General features: G+C 39.9%; 4 protein-coding genes across 8 annotated transcripts; 2 read left to right on the top strand and 2 right to left on the bottom strand.

Moving 5' to 3' along the window:
- The first annotated feature begins 15 nt into the window (after positions 1–15).
- LOC105691968 lies at positions 16–3,171 on the top strand. 4 transcript variants are annotated; one of them, XM_048653081.1, is made up of 7 exons: positions 16–164; positions 1,108–1,436; positions 1,508–1,739; positions 1,808–1,950; positions 2,019–2,148; positions 2,358–2,540; positions 2,882–3,171. In XM_048653081.1, the coding sequence occupies exons 2-7, from the start codon at positions 1,119–1,121 to the stop codon at positions 3,049–3,051; spliced, it is 1,176 nt and encodes a 391-aa protein (XP_048509038.1). In that variant the 5' UTR covers positions 16–164; positions 1,108–1,118; the 3' UTR covers positions 3,052–3,171. The 4 variants fall into 4 exon arrangements, with proteins under 4 accessions (XP_048509038.1, XP_048509037.1, XP_048509036.1 ...); XM_048653080.1 differs by lacking the exon at positions 16–164 and adding an exon at positions 629–958 and having other exon boundaries at positions 2,606–3,020; XM_048653079.1 differs by lacking the exon at positions 16–164 and adding an exon at positions 721–958.
- Position 3,172: 1 nt separating this feature from the next.
- On the bottom strand, positions 3,173–6,371 carry LOC105691967 (mRNA export factor Gle1). The gene is made up of 8 exons (XM_012410820.3): positions 6,153–6,371; positions 5,772–6,068; positions 5,254–5,712; positions 5,074–5,164; positions 4,808–5,011; positions 4,443–4,747; positions 3,956–4,334; positions 3,173–3,887 (listed from the first exon to the last, which is right to left on the bottom strand). Exons 1-8 carry the CDS (start codon positions 6,186–6,188, stop codon positions 3,628–3,630), a joined length of 2,031 nt encoding a protein of 676 aa, XP_012266243.2. The 5' UTR covers positions 6,189–6,371; the 3' UTR covers positions 3,173–3,627.
- A 163-nt stretch (positions 6,372–6,534) lies between these two features.
- LOC105691931 (clustered mitochondria protein homolog) lies at positions 6,535–17,396 on the top strand. Its single transcript, XM_012410759.3, has 6 exons — positions 6,535–6,840; positions 11,216–11,487; positions 11,564–11,986; positions 12,098–12,464; positions 12,552–12,688; positions 12,763–17,396. The coding sequence occupies exons 1-6, from the start codon at positions 6,744–6,746 to the stop codon at positions 15,583–15,585; spliced, it is 4,119 nt and encodes a 1,372-aa protein (XP_012266182.1). The 5' UTR covers positions 6,535–6,743; the 3' UTR covers positions 15,586–17,396.
- On the bottom strand, positions 16,677–19,867 carry LOC105691932 (U6 small nuclear RNA (adenine-(43)-N(6))-methyltransferase). 2 transcript variants are annotated; one of them, XM_048653078.1, is made up of 6 exons: positions 19,413–19,867; positions 19,115–19,342; positions 18,896–19,036; positions 18,405–18,771; positions 18,119–18,320; positions 16,677–18,037 (listed from the first exon to the last, which is right to left on the bottom strand). In XM_048653078.1, exons 2-6 carry the CDS (start codon positions 19,140–19,142, stop codon positions 17,531–17,533), a joined length of 1,245 nt encoding a protein of 414 aa, XP_048509035.1. In that variant the 5' UTR covers positions 19,143–19,342; positions 19,413–19,867; the 3' UTR covers positions 16,677–17,530. The 2 variants fall into 2 exon arrangements, with proteins under 2 accessions (XP_048509035.1, XP_012266184.2); XM_012410761.3 differs by having other exon boundaries at positions 19,115–19,334.
- Between the last annotated feature and the right edge of the window lie 35 nt (positions 19,868–19,902).

Here is a 19,902-nt window from a genome sequence, read left to right as displayed (position 1 = left end):
CGTCCGTTTGTAACGCGTTCCCTACTCCGCATTGAACAGACTTACGCGTCGTCTACATGGATATAATATTCCCTCTCTGCTGTCAGAGACGTATACGTTATTGAAATTAGTGATCTATGGCCTCTGTGAACCACCGCAAGCATCAGAAATAATTACTGTATTAGGTGAGTCTGATTGTTACAGCGATAGAAGAAGCAGATAACGGAAAAGAGTAAAAAAATGTCCTTCGAGAACCAAGTCCTGCCCGTGAACTTTTCTTCTATTTTTGTACATTCTATATTCGCATTCGAGGTTCTTAGTTGCCGAGTTTCTTTCCATGTCAATCGACTAACGGTTTTGCCTGAAAAAAAAAACAAAAAACTAAAGATAAATTAAAAAATTCGAGAAAAACGTCGGTTGAAAAATTCGATGGTGCGGCTTAATTAAATCCCAGAGGCGGCTGCCTTGTAGAAAAATGCAAATATTTAATAACCTGCAGTGAATTTTTTTTTGGAGTACCGGAGCGCAAAGTTCGTGTTGGATGTCAACATACGAGGGGATCAGTCAAGGTTGAGGTGAAAGGTGGAAAAAAAGACACCACTTGCGCCGTTTCAATAAATCGACTGCGCCATTCGTAATTGTATGCGTGTATTCGATCGGTCGCGTAGTACGTAACAATGGACATATTTACGCTCAATCAAGGGGGCTGATCATTGAAATGTCGGCATTGCTTATGCTCGACAGACGACGACCTGCTGCGACTAACCACGCGGTCGACACGCGGCTGTCGAATGAAGATAATGCCAGCATGATATTATTACCGTGTTAAGAGAATCTCCTACAAACGACAGCCGCAGACGATCGGCGCACCTTCGACCGTCAGCACCTTTAATTTCACTCGCCGATTATTGTTTTTGTTATTGGTATCCTACATTCGATCACAATTAGTTATAAGCATCCCGAACGGCGTATTCGAAAGGTAAATTTCCTTCGTGTCCATATAATACGCGGATCAGAGGAGAATAATAATTGATTCGATAATCGTTTCCCTTCGAAAGTTTATATGATTGATTTTGCGGTGTGAATTTATTATACATATCGAAAGAATAACCAACGGTGCGGTTCCAGGAGAAGAAACAATGTCGTTCTCTGGAAAGAAACAAGTACCGATCACCAAACAATCTTCAGTCGTTTCGCCTTCGGAATCTCCGTCTTCGGCAGGTGCTGTTCGAAAGGACGTAAAACCGGTGATGACGGGAATTGTCCCTCCAGCTGCGGTAAAGGAAAAAGACACTCTTAGACCGCAAAAAACTGAGCCGATTATTCCGGTGGAAAAGAAAATCGAACCGGTGATGAACAAGAGCCCTGAAAAGCTTCATCAAAGTTTACCTGCGGTTCATATCTCCGCCGCAAGTGCCATTAAATCTACAACTACGAGCCAGAGCCAACGAAAATTAGTGGGTTGACATCGATTATTGAAATTAGAAATCGGTGATTTTTATTAATTAGCTTGCGGTGCAATTAAAAACAGGATGAACATCAGCCCGTGAACGTTGCCGTTCCCAGGCAGCGAGCACCGCGTCCACCGCCTGATTTGAATGTGCGCCCTCTTGTATTAGCTTCTCATTTGGTTCCTTCACTTCCGGTCGGTCTTTTTGAATTGCTCGCTGAAGCTCTCGAAGCTAGCACCCAACTTCCAGTAAGTATCATTTATGAGGCACGAAACGACAGACCGGTTGCTAAGGACGTTGCTGATTTGGGTAAGAGGATATTAAATCCTTACGAATAATATAAGCAAAGTGATCAATGCGAATTTAATTCTTTCCAGCTATTCTACCCGCATATAGCCAGTGGGAAGATGGCGATCTTCTACCCGTAACTTTCGTCTTTGAACACAGATTGAATGATGATAATTCTGGTAACGTTTACGTCGACGTTATCGTAACTGCGGATCGCGCACAGTACGTGAAGGTATACTGAAAATATTTGAATAATTTTTCAAATTTTAGACGTCCTCAAAAAAATCCTTTTCATTGCAGGACATAATGGATCTTCGCGGGCATAAATGCGCCCTGCCAGACCGCCGTCAGCGAGTAGGAGCGGCATCACTTCTCCTTGGGGATCTCCGATTGAAAGGGGAAAGCCCTGCCTTTTTCGGAAACACTCTGGGTAAATATTACAGAAAAAGCAAATTGAGATGTACTTGTAGATGTTGAACGACTCAATGAGATTGTTTGGGTGTCGTTTCGTATTATCTAGTGCTCAGTAGCCAACACATAAGCTGTACCAGTTCTCCTTGAAATCTGCAGCGGTCCCAGTGGCGTTGGTAACAAGTGATAAAAAATAGTTTTTTTTTCTTCGTATCTTATGTACCATAGACTCCGGCTCGCAAATAGCAGCTCTGCAGATGGTAGCGGGAAGACAAGCGGAAGTTGGGGTCGTAGAATCTCCTGTGTTGACTTGCCACCGTCGTAAACTGCCAGGAGTCAGTTCCTTGCTCATCCTGAGCAGCCTTGGCCCACTTCCGCCGTATGCAATCTTTGTGAAGAAGTCAATGCCAGGTAAGATTTAATTTCTTGAACTTGCGTAACTCCGTTCGATGAAATATAATGTTTGAATTGAGAAGATTGTGGTTCGGAACCAGTGTAAGAACGTAAATATTCCTCGCGAAAATCTCGAGCCTACCGCATTGAGATGATGTTACGTCATTGGTGAGGTAACTTGCACGAGTCACCAGTTGGTTGATTACGTCATTCGAGTAGAGGGCATCCTTGGAGATATGAGGGTTTGGTTGAAATTATTTGAAAAATAATTTTGTGGTCTAAAGTTCGGTTTATTCTTATTATTGGTTATTTGCATTTATCTCTCTGAATGGTATTATGCATGTTTATTTTTGGTACAGCTGACCTGAGGGAAAAGATAACTTCATATCTGCTGAACTTGAGGAACGATGGAGAATGGCTTGAAAGATTTTTTCAGTACGGCGTCGTTGGTTTCACAAACAATTCAATTGACGCCTACTCAATCGATGATGCAGCCGAAGAAGTTCCTACCAGTGTTCGTTACTATTAGTAACGATCCTTGATCTTACGTAGATATTATTATACGGTTGAATTTCATTCGTACTAATGTGATAATTTTATATCTATACATATGTATATCTGTACAAATAGAGCTGGTTTCACGATACAAGTTCAGAAAACATTTAACGATTTATTAAAAATTGTTGGCTGTTAACGGCACTTACAAAAAATTCCTATTTCAAAAATGAATGACAAATGTGTTTTACGAATTTTCTCTCGCCTGATCAACGCAATCGTTATACTCGTAATTTGAATCACAAATATTATTCCGGGATTGAAAATATCATCCCGTAAGAAAAATATTATCTGATCGATGCAAAAGTCGTATGACTTTCTCGTCAAGTGTTCAACACACGGCGGTTATGCCGCTGATGTTGTCTAAAAAACAATCTCGAATACTTTTAATTACTTGGAAAAGTTGAACGGATGCGATGGAACGATTCCAATCAGCAAAGTTGAAAAATAACGTTGAGCAAAAGTTAATGAACGTGCAGGTGGACTTGGTTGTGATGTTAATTTAAAATGAGTTCTGATAACTAGTACGACTAACTGAATAATCTGTATTTCATGGGATCAAAAACGACGGGGGTAATTTGCCCTCCGGGGGCGAGATGGAACCCGCAGTCAAAGAATTTTTCAGAAACTGTTCTAGCCGTGCCATGGGGCCACCGCATGTACCACCGATGGTCTGCATCCTAGGAAAATATTGACCAGCGAGCAAAGTCAACATCTTTGGGAACTGATTTGGGTAAGTTTTCCACAGAGCACTTCCAGCTACCTCCAACATATCAAGTATCAGCGTTGCGCACACGTCCGGTCGTGGTTCTGTAGAAATGACAAGGATTTTATTGATATTTCTTAATTAAACGATCAGACAAATTTTTGATGCCTACCGATGTTTAAGATAGCAGCCAACCATCTCCAGGCATTTTGTAAGCCATGTGGGTGAGGTTTAGAAGCATGGCCAGACTGACTAGTAATAGTCATAGCAGCGTACAATCTCATCAGGCCAGACATTCTTTTCAAGAATTTATCCTGCCGTTCGACAGTGCCGTCTTCTGAGTATTTATAACCCAAGGATTTGTAATAATCATCGTTTGATTGGCTCTGTTGCTGGGGAAGGAATATCGGCACTAAGTATGGACAAGCATTTTGAAAATAGGCCAAAAGTAGTTCACCAAAATCAGGGTAATCATTCCAGAGAGCAATGGCTACCGCAGCCACGGAAAATGCCGTTTCCGGCTTACTAGAAACCAGCGTTTCACCTTGGCTCTATTACACAAAAAAAAGGATCCGTTATTTATGCAGCTCATGATAAATATTAAATTTCTAAAATGGAATATGTGACATGGTTCAAATCACTACGTTTATCGCACTTACCACAAATTTTTTCGCTAAAGTATATTTGCAGAATGCTATGCCTTGTGGATGCTGATTCGCATTAGTCGGAGGTTTCCCACCAAGCAGACGAGACAATTTGTCATATTTATCGAACAAGTGTTCCCTACTCACGCCGGATATTGCATTCACTGGTATATTAATAGCTTTTTGACACTCGAAACGAAACTTTTTGGTCGAATCTGACTGAATTAAAGATTGTATCATGTTTTTATAATTCTCCAGAAGCTGCTGACTATTAAGATACAAATTCAATGATTCTTTATCCACAAACTCAAGAAGATCATCTGAAAATATAAATCAGAACTTTAAGATACCGACCATTTGAGAGCAGCTAAAAATATTACCAGGTGGTAGCTTTTGCGGTTCCTCTCCAGTAGAAGAGGGAGGTTGTGATTGAGCAGTCTCCGCAAGTCTCTCCTCTGCAACCTTTGCTTCTGTAACCGTTGCCTCCACAACTCTTTCCTGGGCAACTTGTTTTTGTGCCTCGACGCGTCTGATTTCTTCTTCCCTACGAGCTATCTCTGTATCGTAAGCAGTGTTTATTTGTTCTGAAATTGAAAAATGAAGATGACAAAATCTTAGAGAAAAATCCATCAGCTGTGAAACCAACCTATTTGATGTCTGAAGGCGTTCAGGATGTCTTCGCTGTGTTTGACAAGAACTTCAGCAGTACCGATATTTTCTTCGGTTAAATCACCAGTCTGCAGTGAACAGAATAATATTCGTCATACAACACTTGGATCATGAATTCGAACCTGAATGAAAAACTAGTCTGGCGTTAGAATCTTACCTTGGCATGCTCAACAAGTCCCTCCATGCATTTGCTAAGCTCCTTTAATTTAGCACTATAAGGAGCAAATGCTGGTCCAGCTACATTTCTGTCTTTGCAAGATTTCGAAACTGAACTGATGTCCTGATAAGCTGCTCGAAAGCTTGCCTGTAGTGGTATCATTTTCTCCACCAATGCTCTTCTCTCTTTATTTTTTTTTCTCTGTTCCTCAGCTTCTCGTTCTAATTTTTCTTTACGTTCTAAAATTCTCTGAGTATGTAAACGCTGCTCATGTTTTCTTCGATTCTCTGTCTGTTGAGCTAGGTGTTCTTCTTCAGCCTCGAGTCTTACAAGTTCATCCTCTTCTAATCTCTCTTGACGTTCTCTCTCAGCTATCATCGAGTCACGAAGTAAGGCCATTTGCTTTTGGAGGGCTCTTTCAGATTCCTCCATACTCTGTAGGCGACGCTGCATTGCTAGCTGAAACATTAATTAGCTGAATCAAGTGACAAGCTACATCACCAGACACAGCTGCTTACCCTGACTTCTTCCCTCCGTTGTAGCTCATTCTCCAGGAGGATTTTCTTGATAGAAAATGTTATTCCATTCCTAGTGGAAGGTTTTGGACTAGATAAATGTGGATCAGACTTGATTTCTTTGACTATTTTATTGTCAGGTTCATTCTCGATGTTTTCATTTCGAGCAGCCTGATCTGGTACCCAAATTGAGTCTGGGCCGATGGTGACACGCCTGACATCCTTAGATACTCGAGACGCTTTGCACAAAGCTGATACTTTCAGGCATGCAAAGTCTGACGTGATATCGTTCATGTTGTGCTATTGGTACAGTAAACCAGTGATTAGATTTCACATGAAGCAATAGCATCGTTGCTTCAGGTAAGTTTGTATATTATATCATACCGTTTTAGCATCCCTAGGACTTGTAAAATGCGGCATATTACTATCAAATTTTTTCTAGCAAATTATTTGAATAAACTTTACAGAGAAAACACCGAATACAAATATTTCATTATTTCACGCCGCAGCCAGCAGGAAGTTTTCCCGGTTATTCAGATTTGGTCTAAAATTTGGAGACACCTTAAAAAGACACCTCGATCGCTGGTGCCATCTGCGTTACGTTTCAAGGGTCTTGACGATGGTTCCTCGAGAGGGTGCAAACTGTAAAATACCAAAATTCATATTTCGATCCCCGCTTGGCACGCTGGGCGCTTTTTCTCTAGTACACTGATATTCTAATATTAAAAGGCATTGAGTTCGAGGCGTAAGAACCAATAAGATTCACAGTATTCATGAGAAAGTACGTAAGGGAATGAGCAAAAGCAACCAATAGCCGTTACTAGACTTTGTACTCTGGTCGAAACGCACGTGCAACATCGGCCGAGTGGAGTAGTACGACGACGGACACCGTAAAGAAAAATAATTTCTTATTTGGTGCGGTCCTGGTTCAAGAAAAGGTGTGTGGTGTTCGTTTGATCGGAAAATTAGAAAATTATGGGTCTTGGCTCGCAGGTGGAGACGACCGGTGATAACGGGACGGAAAAGATCCCCTTAGTAAACGGGAACGGAAAGGAAGAATCGACCGCAAAGGGTGAGCTAAAAGCCTTCCTATTCGAATCAGTTTCTTCTTCTTTCGAGGTTGAATTCTGTCGATTGAAAGGACCCATGTCACAGCTCAATCAGCTATGAAAATTTGATTATCCCCTATGAATTGTTTCCAATTAAACCACGTTATATCACCAAACTAGCCGGGTGGTTATGTAACTCGAATTACGAACCAGTGCGGGGGTCATGTGAGCGCGCCGATCGTAGCGGTGACTCCTATGTCGAGCAGCCGACGCTGCAGACGAAATATTTTGATTTTCGAATCATCGAAGGCCCTTTAACCTGGCGCCCAACCCGTATAATCATCCCATCATTTTAATTTTACCATACCAATCCTACCTTCTCGTAAATTGTTCAATTGCCGCTTATCTACGCCCTTCATTTTGCTGAACCGCTTTAAACTGATCCGCCTTCCTCCAAATTGCATCATCTCATCTAACAAATGTATATTCGTGGGATCTCTTATTCGTTCGCTATACCTATTTGTCTGAACGGCAGGCCAGGAGCGATCTATGATGCTTAAAAATTAACGTCGTTTTTATTTGGAGAAAACGGGCCCATGATTAGAAAAAAAAATAATACATTATACTTCGAATGCGGTTGGGCATCATCTAATACCATTCACACATTTTAAATGGCTTTTTAATTGTTATTCCGGTGCGTACCTCCTCTTATTTTTACACATTTGCTTTTCAAATTTCGACGTATCAAAGCTTCGGCCGATCTCGCAGTGTCAAATAGAATTTATTTCGATCCAAGCCTCCACCCAAAATTCAATACTTGCTATTTTGTTTTATTCGAATTTTATTCATTATCGTGACACCTGTATTGGCAATGAATCTTACAAATTGCGCTAGTTTCCGGTGACTTATTGTTAGTTAATTCGAATTCAGCATGTACGTCAATATGATTTGTTCAACAAAATAATCGTACAAATTTGTTTGTGGAATAGAACGAGAAATCGATTGTCCAACGCAGCGTTGCGTCGTTACCGAGAGTTGGTCTGAAAATTCCAAGAGTCTTTATCGGAGAGGTTTCGTAAATTGTGAAGAAGCCGCTGCGTCCAAAATGTCGTTTATCTCCTCTGGCACAAGTAAAGTTTCTGTTACCCTGAAAACACCATTATAATATAACCGGCGTGTATTATTATACGTAACAGTCGTACGGAGTATAACTGATAAAAAGACGAACAGCACTTTGACATAAAGGCTGGGGGTTCAATAGACGTCGACATAGAACCTAAATATAGGAATAGAATATATTATGTATACCGCAACACGCGTTTCTATTATTATAGTATATATGTATCTTTCGAATTTTCTGACTACCGTCTGTCCATTCGGTCGCACAATAAGTTTGTAAGTCTAAAAAATATTCCATAATCATATCCTAGTCGACGACGGTTGTTAGGTGCCAATGCTCCAATTTCCTTTTGAATTATCATTCAACGATTTAGTACAGATAATTGCAGATGAATTGAATCGTTTGATCATTGACATCTTGTGCTCGTTATCTCTTTCGTCTATCACAATAGACCCATCGTCGTTGGTTTAGACTGAAGCATGCTTGAACATCTGCGGTATATGGTCTCTCACAAATATACTGGCTTTGTATAATTGTATTCATTTCTCCTGTGTGTTAAAACATATTCATAATACCATTTTCTTATCTTGGATTAGAAACTATTCGAGTCTATATTGTAATCTCTTGCGACGCGTTTTATCAACCGTTACAACCCCTCATATTTTCGTTGACCCTTGAATTTAATTATTATTGCCGTTTGTGTATGCATAATCGATTAGCTATCTAATCGTTAACTTTACCCGCACAAAACTTTATTCGTTGCCAAGCCTTTCTTGTTTCTCAAAATAGTTGTTCTTCGTTGTTATCGTCGTCGTTTAGAAATTCGTATATCCCGTTCACAATTCTCCTAGCTACGATACAGTTAAATCGATTTTAACGATTAGGTATCGTGCACTAATTCAAACTGCAGCTGCTGTAAACGAACGTAGAAATAAGACACGCTCTTCGCGTGGTGCGAAATGAAAAGACTAAACAATGATAACCATACGAGAAAGGCGCAGAGAAGACGTGTACGAAATGAAGAAAAAATTCACAGCAACATAGCGCGGCACGCAATATTGCAATATGTGTACATTTACATAAATGCATATCCCTTATGCGTGTCATATAGGTAGATGAGTATGTATATAAACGTCCAGAATGACAAAAGGGAAAAATCACCGCCATGCGAGGCTGAGAGACCCAAGTATATAATTAGGAAGACAAGCACGAGCCGTGTGGAGTCGAAAACGAAGGAGTGTAAAGTAAGGGGCTTCACACTTTCTGGTTTCATTATACTTGCGGGTTGACTTTTAGATTCAAAACGCGCTCACAGGCAGCTAATCGTTAGGCAAAAAAAATAATCCTGTATAAATGTTTATAGAATGAAGATTCATATGGAATACTATGGAATATCATCTATTTTTATCCACTATTAGGACAATTAGAGATTGAGTAGACAGAATAGACAGTAAATTATATAAACCTTTTGACTTTTTGGGGGCATATCCGGGTCGGGTCTTGGGCAAGAAAAGAAGGTACAAAGGTCGAGAGAATGAATTGACAAAACTATCGACAGCCACGGTTAAATGAGAAATTTTCATATAGTATCGTAGCGATCGTACATGCTGTGAAAAATAGCATGAAATTATGCAAGTGATTATAGTCTTGACGCCATGCTCTGCAGGACCGTGATGGGTACAAATTTTTTATACCCACTATATTTGTCTCTTTGTCCCTTACAAAGACTGATTAATCACGCCACATAAATGCACGGGACGTACAAGGTGGAAGAACGTAGGACAGAGAGAAAAAAGCATAAAATCCAACGCTCTTAGATTTGAAGAGAAGATTTAAGATCTTTGCCCCATCCAACGCGCTGCATTTTGTCAAGGGCATACACTTGGACCATGACGAAAAAGGAAGCTAAATTCGTGTCACCCAAACCTAAGGTTTCACCGATCGAAGCTCGTAAAGGAAGACAGAAATATCGCGACTGGGGTTGGGAGGTAAGAAAAGTACGTTATATGAAGGAAAAAAACGCCTGCGGTTTGTGGAATAATTTATGAAGTTGCCTGAGGAAGAAACACCGTTGTTACCGCGAATGTCGTTACTGGTTTTTTTTTTGCAGCAGGAAAGGGTGTACGGGCTACTAATCAGGATGCGTGTTCTAATTCTGTGAGGTACTTGGAGATAATTTCTTTGACTCCGCGAAACAACGCTCCATTTTAAGGGTGAAGTACAGGAAAGAGGGGCGTAGTAGGAGAAGCTAGGAGGGAAGATGAGTTGCTGCGGAGATGTAGATGCCTAAAGTAGTCGGGGATGCAATTAAACCTATAGATATATACCATAGACTGTAGAAGACGTATGCGGAAAGCACCCGTTATAGATCGTTGACTGCCACCGCGGGAGCGAGTTGATTGCACTTGTGAAACTGAAGGATGGAGAACAAGAACGTGACAGAAAATAGATAGCGCATGATACATAGCCGGTTATCGCTCATTTTGTAAAGATATTTCTCACCATCTTATCCATTTTATACACAATACACATATCCAACCAGAGGAGCCATTTGAACACTCAATTTATTACCGACTCATGCAATTTTACAGATTTTAATCCTCCGGGGGAAATAACTATAGATGACTATAGCGATAAACCAGATATCAATATTCTACTTTCTTATATACTTTATTCAATTTATTGCGCCAATGAGCTATTATTTTTGGAGGGTTCGAAATAATACATATGTATAGCAGTCCGATATACAAACAAGTTGTCCCTTCTTTCCTGGTCCCTTTTTTTTATTATGGCCTCTTCTCTCATACGGTGATAACTGGCCCTATATTTTGTTGGCGATGCAGCGTCCGGTTTTTCACGGAGTTCTTTCACTGGGACTGGTTGTTACGTTCGCACCGTTTCTTATCTTGGAGTTTGATAAGGATACCTGTGTCTGCCACGGCCTCACCATGTTCTTTACGCCTATAAAGCCTAGACTTTTTGACTAGCAAGAATTCCCTACAGGCGCAAAGATTATTTATTGTATCGACAAAGGAGCTCGTAGAAAATTTCAATACGATCTGCAAAATCTACCAATTGATAAAAATAACTATGGCATTTCGCGCGTGCACTATTTACATCGATGTTTATTTATAATCAGCGCAGAGTACGGACGATTTCTATAAGGGGGTTTTCAGAGCAACGTGTGATGTGTAAAAGATTTCCGAAAGTTTTGAAAAAAATCGATAAGCTCTTCACCACTTTGCGCGTGGAATTTTAGGATTTTATATCTCTTGCAGATTTGATTCAAAACGGAGAAAGCAGCGCCTCTGCTCTGAATGAGAACGTAGTTGAAAAAGGTGAAGTAGAGGCAACCAAAGAAGGCGAAAAAGAAAAATCTCAGGAAAATGATAGCAAGGATGAGAAAAGCGAAAAACAAGGAGAGAAGGAAAAGGATGGTGGTAATGAACAAGAAGTCGTCTTTATCCAGGACATGGGATTCACCGTGAAAATTGTCAGTCCAGGAAATGAACCTTTCGACATTCAAGTTTCCAGTATGGAACTTGTTCAGGTGAGCTTGAACGTCATTGTCATGCCGTTGAAAAAAAACGTTGTTCTGATACGCAGTTTTAATTTTTACCTTCCAGGAGATTCATCAGCTCCTCATGGATCGCGAGGACACCTGCCATCGGACTTGCTTCTCTCTTCAGTTGGATGGAAACACACTGGATAATTTTGCAGAGCTGAAGAATATCGAAGGGTTGAAGGAGGGGTCTGTGATAAAGGTGGTCGAGGAACCCTATACAATGCGCGAAGCTCGTATCCATGTCAGGCACGTTCGCGATCTCCTAAAATCAGTTGATCCCGGTGATGCCTACAACGGCGTTGAATGCGGCAGCTTGGCCTTCCTCAATGTTGTTACAAACGGTGATATTATGGAGAAAAAAAAAGCCCGACCTGACTCTGTTGACTGCACCCCACCAGACTACATTATACCAGGAAGCAAGGACAGGCCTTTGCTGCCCCTCCAACCCCAGGCAAAGGAGCAGAAGTGTCCACCTTGTTTAAAGGTAAAATGGAGCTCAATTAGTCTCACGAATACGAATGATAATTTCAGTTTCGGATCCAAAGTCTTTGAAAAGCCGTCAGAAGTCAGTTGCATTCAATTAATTGGTTCACAGGTTTTGACCACTTCTGGATGGAATCCACCGCCAGGCCACAGAAAACTTCATGGGGATCTTATGTACCTACACGTCGTTACCTTGGAAGACAAACAGTATCATCTGACTGCTTGTGCTCGAGGTTTCTTTGTAAACCAATCGTCTAAGGAATCGTTCAACCCTAAACCTGCTACCCCTAGCCATCTATGTCACAGTCTCATTGAGCTCTTGAATCAACTAAGTCCTGCGTTCAAAAGGGGCTTCGCTGCAATGCAAAGACGCAGAACGCAAAGGCATCCTTTCGAAAGGGTTGCCACCCCTTATCAATTATATGCCTGGAGTGCGCCCCAAATCGAACACACGATCGACGCTATACGCGCAGAAGATAGTAAGTCATCCTCGGCCTTTAATCTTTTTGGCACATGATTTGCTTCTCTGTGTACAACCCTTTAATTTGGTACACTTCATTTTGCAGCGTTTTCGTCAAAGTTGGGCTATGAAGAACATATTCCCGGACAGACACGAGACTGGAATGAGGAACTTCAGACAACGCGAGAATTGCCCAGAAAGAATCTGCCAGAAAGACTATTGCGCGAACGCGCCATCTTTAAAGTAGGTCCCGACCGATTTTATGAAATCAATTTTCTCCTTCAGCTACTCATGTTCTCTCTCATTGCTGATTACAGGTGCACAGTGACTTCGTAGCTGCAGCTACTCGCGGGGCAGTGGCAGTAATCGATGGAAATGTGATGGCCATAAATCCTGGTGAAGAAGCTAAAATGCAAATGTTTATTTGGAACAATATTTTCTTTTCATTGGGATTCGATGTACGGGATCATTACAAAGAACTCGGTGGAGACGCTGCGGCATTTGTAGCGCCCCGAAATGATCTTCAGGGCGTCAGAGTCTATGCTGCTGTAGATTTGCCAGGATTGTATACGCTGGGAACCGTCGTCATAGATTACAGAGGGTATCGTGTCACTGCACAGTCTATTATACCAGGTATTTTAGAACGAGAGCAAGAACAGTCCGTCGTCTACGGTTCCATTGATTTCGGCAAGTCCGTCCTCACACACCCTAAATATTTGGAGTTATTGAACAAAGCCGGACAACAACTCAAAATTCTACCCCACAAGGTAATAAACGATGCCGGCGAAGAGATCGAACTTTGCAGTAGCGTAGAATGCAAAGGAATAATTGGTAACGATTCAAGACATTACGTTCTCGATTTATTGCGCACTTTCCCACCGGATGTAAACTTCCTCAAATTAGAAGGTGTTGAGCTAAGCAAGGAAGCAAGAGCTCTTGGTTTTCCAGTTGAGCACAAACATCGGTTAGCTTGTCTCAGACAGGAATTGATAGACTCATTTGTTGAAGCCAGATATGTTCAATTTATCAAACACGCTGCTGTTCATTTGCAACAGCTCACATCGGCACGAAGATCGAACAAAGATAAAGAAACCGTTGCTAAAGAGGATAAGAAAGACGAGCCAGTTGTTCCAGCAATCGATAGCAACAAAGAAGATTCAGTGCAGTCTAGTATCGAGGCTGACGAAGCGAAGAAAATAGTCGAGAGCATAACAGATTCTATTACAGGTGGGCAAAAACAAGAGCTTGAAGAAGGAACTAAGGAAATTGTCAGACGGGCTGCTGCGGCTGTTGGCAGCTTACGTGATGCTGAATTTGACGTTAGGTTCAACCCTGATGTATACTCTCCAGGAGTTAAACACCCAGACGATGGTGGAGATGCACTCAAGAAACAAAGGCAATTGATCAGAGATGCTGCCGATTTCCTTCTCACTGTGCAACTGCCTACCTTCATTCGTGAATGTTTGGACCACACAGCTGCAGCGATGGATGGTAGCACCTTGGTCGAAGCACTGCATGGCAGAGGAATCAACATTCGATACCTTGGAAAACTGGCGGCTATGTTAGCTGCAGTTCCTCAGCTCAAATATCTCAACCGTATCGCTGTCTCTGAGCTCATTCTGCGTTCGGCAAAGCACATCTTTACTTCTTACATGCAGGGTACAGAGTTAATGTGTCTTTCCGCAGCTATTAGTCATTTTCTCAACTGTCTGCTATCATCTGCTCAATTAACACATCCACAGCAGAGCGTTGAGGAATTACAAAGCAAAACAGCTAAGCGACGCAATAAACGAAAGGGCAGAGCCAACGGGCCTCAACAATCTGAGGTTGAATGGGCATCATTGACCCCTAAATCCCTGTGGGCCCAGATTAAAGCTGACTTGAAGGCATATTATGACTGGGAAACTCCAGCTGCCGAGTCCTTAGATGCTACCATTGAGCATTATCATTTACAGAAGATTTCATTACTCAGAGGTTTCTGCATCAAAACCGGAATTCAAATTCTGCTTAGAGAATACAATTTCGAAAACAAAAATCGAGCTACATTCTTCGAGGAAGACATTCTCAATATTTTCCCCGTTGTAAAACACATCAACCCCAGGGCAAGCGATGCTTACAATTTTTACACAACAGGGCAGAGCAAAATTCAGCAAGGTTATTTGAAAGATGGGTATGAGTTGATTAGCGAGGCTCTTAACTTATTAAACAATGTGTATGGAGCGATGCATCCAGAGATAGCCCAGTGTTTGAGAATGCTGGCAAGACTAAATTATATAATGGGAGATCACGCCGAAGCTCTATCTACCCAACAGAAGGCTGTTCTTATGTCTGAACGAGTAAATGGTATCGATCACCCATATACTATCACAGAATACATTCATCTCGCGCTGTATTCATTCGCAAATGGTCAGGTTTCAGTATCCTTGCGACTTTTGTACAGAGCTCGTTATCTCGCTTTAATGGTATGTGGAGAAGATCACCCTGAAGTAGCTCTCCTCGACAGTAATATTTCTCTGATTTTGCATGCTGTGGGTGAATACGAATTGTCTTTACGATTCCTGGAACATGCCCTGGCTCTAAACCTACGTTATCACGGCCCACGTTCTCTAAAAGTTGCAGTTTCTTATCATTTGGTAGCTAGAACTCAATCTTGTATGGGTGATTTCCGAGCCGCTTTGAACAACGAAAAAGAAACCTATGCAATTTATAAACAGCAGCTTGGAGAGGAACACGAGAAGACAAAGGAGAGCAGCGACTGTTTAAGGCACTTGACGCAGCAGGCTGTTGTTTTACAGAAAAAAATGAACGAAATTTATACTGGTAAACCCGGTGTAAGCTTACCTCCCATACAAATCCAGCCCCCCAGCATGGGGTCGGTTTTAGATATGTTAAATGTGATTAACGGAATCTTATTTGTTCAAATAAGTCAACTAGATATTGAGAACTTTAAAGCAGAGATTGAAAAACGTCAAAAGGAGCAGACACCAGATGGTGAAGTGAAAATGCTGGAAATGAATGGTAAAAGTGATGAGAAGACTGTAAATAAAATCAGCGATAAAATAACGGAGATTGAAAATAGCGAGACAAAACAGGTAAATGGTACTGAATTTAAACCAGACCCTGTTGCAGCAGAGAGCTGAGCTTCTTGAAAAAGAAGTGAAGATCGAGTCTGTTTGACACTTCCAGTCTTTACATCCAAAACGATCATTTGAAGGAGATATCGCATCAGTAGAATTTTTAAGCATATAGTGCGGATAAGCTAGTAGATCTGGTTGAAAAAAATTGCGGTCACAATGCTGCAGCCATCTTATTATTTTGCATTGTGAAGAACATTGACCTGGAAAACTCGCCCAAACTCGCTCAACTACAAATGGAACTTGATGTTTTTGGTCCGAATGAGAAGCTACAGTAATTAATAAAGAAATATACAGATCTCGTGTAAATACATGTTATTGTCAATTTTAACGTTTGAGCTTTATATCACCGTATTAATATCCAGTTTCTACAAACCTAGCCACAGTCTGCAAATGTGTAAAGCGTTAGTGAGGTGTTTCACTGCTGAACGTAAATAGGGTCACTCCATTGAATCAAATTCGTTCATCTCAAAGAGTGAGTCATTTAGTTTGGTCAACGACAGGTACTTTTTAATTACGTATAATGACTGTAATTTATACGTAGATAGAAAAGTAGTTTTCGCGATTGCATATTTAAATTTACACCAGTTTCTAAACAAACTTTTAGTTCTCTGTAATTTTTCGATTTATAGATGAAGTATCGTAGTCAGTTATGAGCTTGTAGAAATTGCTTTACACAGAATCTAGTTGATAACCTTTGTTATGATAACTGATTGTGAGTAGTAATTTTTAATTTGTTCAATATCAAAGATAAAATGTCATATTTCGTGTAATGAACAGGCGGTATTTTTTAATGTAAGAATATTAGAAACAACGGTGCACATATTATGGTCATGAAAATCGCCAATAATCCTTGGTTTCATTATGGCACCTACAGACACCGTATTTGAAAGCTTGCAATAATAGAAATAAGCATTTTAAGACAAGCAAAAGATGAGAGTGATTAAAGTAGTGTAGTGAAAAACCCTAGCATGATGTTGTCATTGAATATAATTAAACATTACATGTAAATGTAACTGCGATACGTTAGATCAAATTTATAAAAATAGCGTACTCCGAATACCATTAATTAGGACATACATATTTAATCATAAGTGATGGTAGTCATGCAATTTTTGAGATTCTTTGCTACCACTTTTTTCTTCATATTATTTTTTCAGTTTGAGTTTTTTTTTTTTTTGTAGCTGAATTGGAATTGCATAAATCCCAAGATACTACTTATCGTGAGCTCTCCTGTCATGCAAAATACACCAGCAACTTTAGCAACAAACGCTATATCGCTCTTTACTTTTTCATATTTTTCTAGACTTATATTTGTATTTTTTTTTCGCGTTTTACGAATGCGAAATTCTTTTTCTCCGTCTAAGAAGTATTAAATTCAGGCAACTCTCAGCAAGGCTTCCAATTATCGAATCTAGATATACGTACATATTTCTTGAACATCACATGCATTTTTCAAGCTTGATCATTTGTCTCAGAAAAATTGTTATTTTCATCATCATGAAAATTAAGCAAATGAATGTACAAAGCAGTTTGGATGATTATCACTTTGATGTTTGAAGTGATGAGCACTAGGTGAACGAAAGATACCGAAGCGTTTATGTTTCCCGTAAAACTAATGCCAAAATGAGGAGAAGCTAACTTCACTCGTTAGTCTGTTTTTGTTAGATTTTAGTATAATATTATATCGCACTTGTTAGGAACATTGAACAATGAAAAACTGATAGTCGGTAAGGATAAACATAAAATACCTGATATATATTATCTGTTATGTAATTTGGTAAAATCATCACATGAATAAACCATTTTATATGAAAGATGTCCTCACGTAATCTCACAATCAGTCATTTTTGTGAATTAATTGCGTTCTTTCAAGAGCAAAGTCATTCTACCGGTGTATCACCATAAAAAAAGTATTTTATTTTTTTCGTCGTCGTCCTTATAATAACAGTCATAGTTTCTCCGTACAGGTAGTATTGTCACAATGTAACAAGTTATTAAGTAGTTTCTTTTTTTTTCTCACCCTCTGCCTTTTCTGGTCTTTCTTATCTGAGCTTCTTCCTTTCATAAATTCTCTCAGATTAAGCTTATTTATAAAGTATTGCCGTAAAGTTTCCAACGCATTTTTTCCACCAGAACCACTTTCAAATTCCATGGATATCTTCAGTCTCTGTTCCTTGTCATCAGTTTCAACTTCACCCGCAACCAAATTGCATAACAAAAATGATCCTGTGATCGATTGAACGCTTCCACCATTGATAGATATTGAACTCTCAGATTCCTTTTCACAAGATTCTTCGACTGATACATTCAACCGAGGCCTCTTTGATGGTGAATTCTGATTGGCCATCATTCGTCGCTTTCTACGCTCATGCGACCATGTGTCCTCATTTGCCATCAATTGACAGCCCCAACAATTGGATTTTTGCTCATTGATAGGTAACTCGTCGATCCGAATCTATTAATGTTATATCAATGTCAGAAACAATTTTGATAGGATAAATATTTACAAGATAACAATAATACAAAGCTTCGTCACCTTCAATTTCTGTATCCAAAATTTTAAAGCAGCAACCAATTCTTCAGCCTTTGTGATATCACTGTGTGCAGGAAATACTATTTCTGAAGGTGCTTTTTTTGCTTTATGTTTTAATTGAGTTCTAGCACCACTCGTCCTTATGACTGGCGCAGTTGTTAAATCTATTTGATCTTTGGGCAAAAAAGTCCATGCTAGGCCCCACCTAATAATAAGTTATCCATTAAACATTCGATGCAACACAAGTAAATGAGTACATTACAATTGACTGATACTGGATCTCACTTACCTTGTTGTACGTCCTTGGCAGAATTCAGTCCACGTACTGTTTTCCACGTGCAGTTTTTTTAGCTCATTTTGTAAGAATATCAAGCTACTCTTCTTTCCCAACATAGTTGTATATATTTTTATTCTGTCTTTCAGCTCAATGCTATCTTCAAGCATCTTGGAAACAAACTGGGTTTCTCCCCCATCAACTACTAGTTCCACTTTACTTCCAGATGGTGCATTGCGAGGTGGTAATCGCGTGCCCTTTAATTTACATGCCATAGTCTCTTCAGTATCAAAGAATGGTGGATTACACATGGTGAATGTGTAACAGACATTGTTCTCTGGTAAGACATCACGAAGTACCGTACCTTTGTCTACACGAATCACTGATGAAGACAAATAGTTTTATTCATTTAAAGAAGAAGCAATCTGTGGCTAGAAAAATTTAGAATTAAAGAGCATAGAAAATTATCCTCAACAACAATTATATCAAGCTTGTTGTGGACTCACCATTGATGAGCTTTTCAAAGTTGTTGCGTTTAATATTAAGTAGCGCAGATTCATGGCTGTCTGAATCAATCTCTGTACCAATCATCTTACAACGGTACATGTTAGCAAATAGTAGTGGATAAACACAAACTGCCCCTGTGCCTGAAAAAAAAAAATGAATGAATGAGTAAATAAGACAAATTAGAACACTCAAATGTAACTCTCCGCAGCTATATTTACCTATGTCAATGCCAGATATCAAAGACATATCTGCATAGCCAGCATGTTTAGCTAGATCCTCTATCCAGAGTACATAATTTAATCTGGAAGGTATAGCTGGCACTAATTTGTCAACTGGTATTTCTACATGCAAATTAAAATCATGTTTCAATAACGTTTTTGCTAATGCTCTCAAACTCTCCAGATTTTGAAAGTTGATCCGGACTTTTCCAGCAAGATCCTGAAAAACTATGAATTGTACAGATACAGATTCTAAATTGAATCAGATACTATAGTAATTAATGACTCGTTTTGGTACCGTTGTGATAAATTTTCGAAATTCAGGGTCCTGTATAGCTAGCTGCTTAAAGTTCGGCTCTTTTTTGTATATATTTCTCGGATGCATAAACTTTCGCAAGGACATTTTTGTTCCTCACCACGTGAAATTGCAGAGGTTATAATGAGTTGTCTCTCCAGTCGAATTTGCATGAAAATGTACTTTTTTGGCATTTCCTTACACCATTCAACAGATCTGAACTTAAGTATTTCAAATCACTAATTTCAGATGTGATTTCATCCTTTTTGAATGCACGATAACCGTTGTCTGACGTTCAACGTATGACACCGGTACTGACTTTTTTACAATGAATTTACATTCATCACGTGAATTTCGAAACTACACATTGGCTAGTTTTGTGTATAGTTGGCGGGGGCATACCTTCTACGATTTTCCCATAATAAGAAGGCCCCCGAGCCTTGGATCTTTTGATGACCAAATACGATATGAAGTTCATATGTGTATGCGTTCG

The sequence above is a fragment of the Athalia rosae genome, chromosome 3 (genome assembly GCF_917208135.1).
Source record: "Athalia rosae chromosome 3, iyAthRosa1.1, whole genome shotgun sequence".
NCBI classification, from domain to species: domain Eukaryota; kingdom Metazoa; phylum Arthropoda; class Insecta; order Hymenoptera; family Athaliidae; genus Athalia; species Athalia rosae.
This window is presented reverse-complemented; position numbering and strand designations above follow the sequence as displayed.